Source organism: Odontomachus brunneus, unplaced genomic scaffold (genome assembly GCF_010583005.1).
Source record: "Odontomachus brunneus isolate Ranch 3 - 2012 unplaced genomic scaffold, Obru_v1 Obru_scaffold_177, whole genome shotgun sequence".
In the NCBI taxonomy this organism is placed as follows: domain Eukaryota; kingdom Metazoa; phylum Arthropoda; class Insecta; order Hymenoptera; family Formicidae; genus Odontomachus; species Odontomachus brunneus.
The window spans coordinates 370,230-375,510 of NW_022639627.1; the positions used below are offsets into that span (position 1 = coordinate 370,230).

The following is a 5,281-nucleotide window of genomic DNA, read 5'->3' on the forward strand; positions in this document are numbered from 1 at the left end:
AGATGTTTGTCACCAAACCGTTCCGCTTTTCCGCGTAAATTGTGCTCCATGTAATATAAGGAGAAATAAAGTTGCGGAACAAGCGCATCAAAATCTATTGTCACAAGTTGTTTGACCTAACTGCCGTTACATTAAGACATATTCAAACACGTTCGGACCCCATATTTTTTTGGAATTCATACCTTGGATAAAAAGACAATAGAGAAAAGTTTTGGGCCTTCCGCTTTTCTGCTTTTTAAACGTACGGGAAGAAATGATTCAATTCGTGGAACGCGGAAATCTAGTAAGATTTTGTCTTCCGCATTTCCGTGTTTCATGTAATGGCACACTGACAGCAGATTGATGGCAGAAACGCAGCAGATCCTGCTGTGCGTAGTCTGACGGCAGAAATATCTAGACAATACAAAATATTTATAAAATTTATTTGATTATTTTATAAATACCAAAATATTTCTGTGATCTTAGATATATATAAATATATATATATATATATATATATATATATATATATATAGATCATAAATATTATACAAATATTTATTAAAATATATAACGTTTATATACACTTTTTTCTCTTTTCCTAAATTTTTTAAAAAATTTTCACTTTATTGTTTCACGCGCTACTTAATTCAAGTTAAATTGTACTTCGAAAATTTGCTTACCATTGCTGAGATTCTCGAACCTGAGACCTCTGGTTTTTGAGTTGTTTACCTTATCTACTGCACCACTGTCACTTTGACTGAGAGACGCTTTCTTGAAGCACTAAAGACGAAGATGAGCATAAAAATGACAGGATCTGCTACATTTCTGCCGCCAGACTGCACACGGCAGGATCTGCTTCGATTCTGTCGCCAATCTGCCGTCAGGTTGCTAAGTAGGTTCTGTTTAAATTCTGCTATCAAACCTGTTTAACAGATCTTGTCTAAATACTGCTGGTATTCTGTCGAAATTATTTTATACTACAGAGTCCGTAATAATTCTAACGCCATTCTGCCTACAAAACCTGCAACAAACGTTTGACAAAATCCGTTTCCAGCAGACTTGGCTATTAGGATATGTAATATTTAATTGATATTATATTATATTAGTTGAGACTCAGTCAGTAGCTCAGTTGTGCAAGTGCACAATTGAATTGCATAAAATATTCCGTTAAAATAAACATATTCACTAGATTCCACAAAAAGTGGGTAAATGGAATAATAATTAATATTACTCATTTATTGTATGTACTAATAATCTTTGATGACAATTGTGTTGATTACTGTGGTATAAGTATTATATTAATAAACTATACAAGAGAATGTGAAACACATTCTTCAATTTATATAGGACTCTTGTCGAAACCATTTACATAGAATTGATGGCTCTTTACTTTGTATAAAGCATCTACATCTTTTTCATCAGGAAGCATTCTGGGTCTAGACATAGTAACTTTCCACCCACCCTTTCTTGTCCAATCCTGAAAGTATAAAATAATATATACAAAGTTACTGTGTAATTATATCAAATATATCATTTGGTTCATTGAATATAAACTTTTGTTACATCTAACATACCATTTTATGATACTTTAGATGATACCACATCAAATAAATTCCACAGATACCCATTGCTGACTTGCTTATAAGATGTCGTGTATAAAAGGCGTATGATTTACCCTATAAGTAAAGAGTAATTATTTGTGTACTGTAGGAGCATAGCGTTTACTTGAATCTCTGTACCATAATTGGTTGCAACATATTTTCAAACTTGTCCATTGGCCACTTGTAAAATCTCCTGATTGGATTATACATTTCTTTGTAATAATGCTTTGGCATCACTGGTTCTTCAGGAGCTAACTCCTGAGCCTGTAACCATTTCTTCCTCCATGCTCGTTCCTCATCTGTCATTCCTATCAGACGTTCTCTTTCTCTCTCCATACGCCGCGTTATGGACATGGGTCTGTCCCCATCAGTGGCCGCATTCACCTTGATATCCGGTACCCTAAAATAATGAATCAATTAGTAATTGTTGTTATTATGGCTAACTGCCAATATATATTAGCTTAATATTATATCACATAGAATTTAGCTATATTCAACTTTGTCCTAAGTAATAAAGGAGAATTTATATAAAATATGTAATAATATGAATGTTATAGTGTTTGCCAACTTTTTTTTCTGCAAAATTTTGTTTAGTTTCATGTCAAAAGATGTCTAACGAAATCTGCTACATGTTTTTTGCTGTCATATATTATAATTTGTCTTAAAATTTATATATTATAAAACATTAGGTATACATAATGAATATCATACTTCGACATGGTTTTGCTGGTGATTATAAGATATGTTGAGAGAAATCCAAAATTTCCAGACGCTACTTGTTTATACGTGAGGTTATGTGTGGTTATTACATCACACATTCGTATCTTCGTACCAACTCGTACTGTATACAGATTGCAGGAAGTTACATCTTGCGCCATCTCTCGTGGAACACCATCTTGAAATCGGCGCAAAAAATTTGACCTAATTCGAAGAGGCGGAATATATATAAATAACACGTAATATTTTACAATACTTATATATACATATATTAGTATTTCTTGTAAAATATCATTGTGACATATAAATAATATGGAATATATAAACTCAGTCGCAGTAACACGATGCTGCTCGTTTCAATTTCAATTATAATCCAAATTAAAATGAATTTGTGTAAACACTATATATTGTTATACATATTTTTTTGCCAGTCTTTGAATATATTTAATTTCAATTATAATCCAAATTAAAATGAATTTGTGTAAACACTATATATTGTTATACATATTTTTTTGCCAGTCTTTGAATATATTTAATTTCAATTATAATCCAAATTAAAATGAATTTGTGTAAACACTATATATTGTTATACATATTTTTTTGCCAGTCTTTGAATATATTTAATTTCAATTATAATCCAAATTAAAATGAATTTGTGTAAACACTATATATTGTTATACATTTTTTTGCTAGTCTTCGAATATATTTTAAAAGAAAAATACGTGTGCAAACATATTAGGAACGAAAATATTGACTTGGATTATATCGCAATGAACAAATTAAATATAAGTGAATAACAATAGAATATAACTATTAAAGCAGAATGTAAAAAAAAAAAATATATATATATAAGGCAAAATATTTTGTTATACATGTTGGGAACGATGGGGAATGAAAACTACAATGTACTTGTGATCTTGTAGGTATATCATTTATTTATTTATTTAATCGATTTTCTTTCGCAGTATACTTTTCTCATTTATATACTTCATCTCTCGTAAATCAATTACAAGTATCGTCATCTATGATCTAAGGGTATAGGTAAGTTACAGGCTCTTTTTTTTCACGGTATTGACTCTATATACTATCCAGATGACTAAAATCTGTATCTACAAATATATTATCTCATATGTGTATACAGGGTGTCTCGCGATCGCCCTTTCTCCCAGTGACAATCGTGGGAGCGACTGAGAACTATGTTAAAAACGAGTCAAGAACGCAAGTTACACAACGGATTAACGCGGACAACGACCGATTTCCCTTTTGTTACAATGCCGCGCGAGATAATCGTGCTTTCGACACTATTCGGCTACAATCGGAGAAGCTTTTGAAAATCGCGTTCGTCTCTCGAACGACAGGAATCGCCTACTGCTCGTCGTCCGGACGCGACTCTTCAGATCGTGCAGTATCTATTGTCAAGAGAAAGCACAGACACCTTGCACACATATAATATATATAGGGTGGAGATCGGAGAAGGCGGGACTTTCGTCAGGGATTCATCGGCGAATTTGATTTTCCCTCAGCGTAGATTTCAATCGAGCTCTTAAGTACATGCTTATGTTGAATAGGACGTAGTAAGCTTTCCAGACCAACTGAACGCGAAGATACAAGCAACAAAATCTCACTCTCTCAATTTAAAGTACATGTAAAAAAAAGAAGAAAACTTGTGACACATCGAGATACTTTAGCATCGCGGTTGAAACGACAACGACGACGACTTCTGGATGCGAATCTTGGGAAAGGATCGAATTCGCACGATGCGTCCCCGCCCTTGTCGACTCCCGTTCTCGCCGGATCCCTGCTCTGTATGTATATTTAATAACATCTTTCATTATTTCTCTATATCTCAATATTTCCTCTTTTTCCTTCCCTTTCCGCGTGGGAATCAATAAATATATAATTCTTTATTCGAGTCCCCGGGGTAAAGAAGAAACCGCCGCAGTTTCCGGAGCGAAATTAGCTCGCTCGCTCGTTTTGCTCTTCTCCCTTCGTAGAAGCTTTGGTAAAAGGATTTAATCGGTTATACGATACGTTAAAAGTAGACTTCACTTGATTTGACACATACAATTGAGGTTTCGAGCAAGTTTGTCTGCTGCTTAGCTCGCATCTCACAGCCTAGAGGTGATTTAAATCCAGTGCGCGGGTCCCATTTTGAATGGAACGCGCCCGCAAAACGCCGCACTACATTACCCCGACAAATGCCAAGCCCGCAGATATTCTCTCTTTTTTCTTTTTTTTTCTTTCTTCCACGGCATTACACTCGCGCGACAGCCGAGCACGTCTGTCGCCTGAGATTTACACCTGAAATTGGCCAAACGCGCAGCGAACATGTGTTCTTCTCGAGAGGATCTGTGTGCTTTTCGTCTCTTTTTCATCCTTTTCTTCCCGACGACGGGAGATTACCCTGGGAGTATTTCGTTAAGATCATCTTTTGGTCGATCACGGAGAGAGACGAGAGTACACCGAGAAGGCTCCGAGAGCATTCGAAGAATAACAATCTTGACGATACCACGAGACAAACATATTCCAAGGGTGATCGCCGCGGATGGAAATATCCCGAGGACGAGAATATCCCCTCGCTGAGAAGAAAAGAATATCCTCTCCCTTCGTTTCGCTGCTCGGAACGGGTCTCGCGCGAAAGCGGACAAGTTTTCCCGGCCGCATTCTAGATATTCCTTCTCGACTGGCCGACGGAATAAAGCAGCCACGAAGCGTGGGTCGGACCCACACGACATAACGTCTGCAATCAGAACGTCTTAGAGACGTCTTTTGCGCGATCCATTGGACGCCGCAAACGTTTTAAAGCTCTTAAGAAGCCATGATTGGTTTATACGGCGCTTCAAAAAAAGTAAAGTATCCGCAGTGCCAAATAGATCGCATCCTTAGACACCTTATGTCTCGATCTTAGACGTTGGGCGCGATTCTGCCTTGAAACGTCGTGTATATCAATCATGGCTTTTCTTCAAGCGCTTTAATGAGAG

At 36.1% G+C, this 5,281-nt stretch overlaps 1 protein-coding gene across 1 annotated transcript in view; it reads right to left on the minus strand.

Moving 5' to 3' along the window:
- Positions 1–2,464, minus strand: part of LOC116851557 (exosome complex exonuclease RRP42) — a 6,926-nt gene extending 4,462 nt beyond the window's left edge. The window contains exons 1-3 of the mRNA XM_032831105.1: positions 2,295–2,464; positions 1,722–1,983; positions 1,557–1,658 (exon numbers count right to left, since the gene is read on the minus strand). Coding sequence (XP_032686996.1) covers positions 1,557–1,658; positions 1,722–1,983; positions 2,295–2,461 — 531 coding nt within the window. The 5' untranslated portion in view covers positions 2,462–2,464. The remainder of the gene's footprint in view (positions 1–1,556; positions 1,659–1,721; positions 1,984–2,294) is intronic.
- Between the last annotated feature and the right edge of the window lie 2,817 nt (positions 2,465–5,281).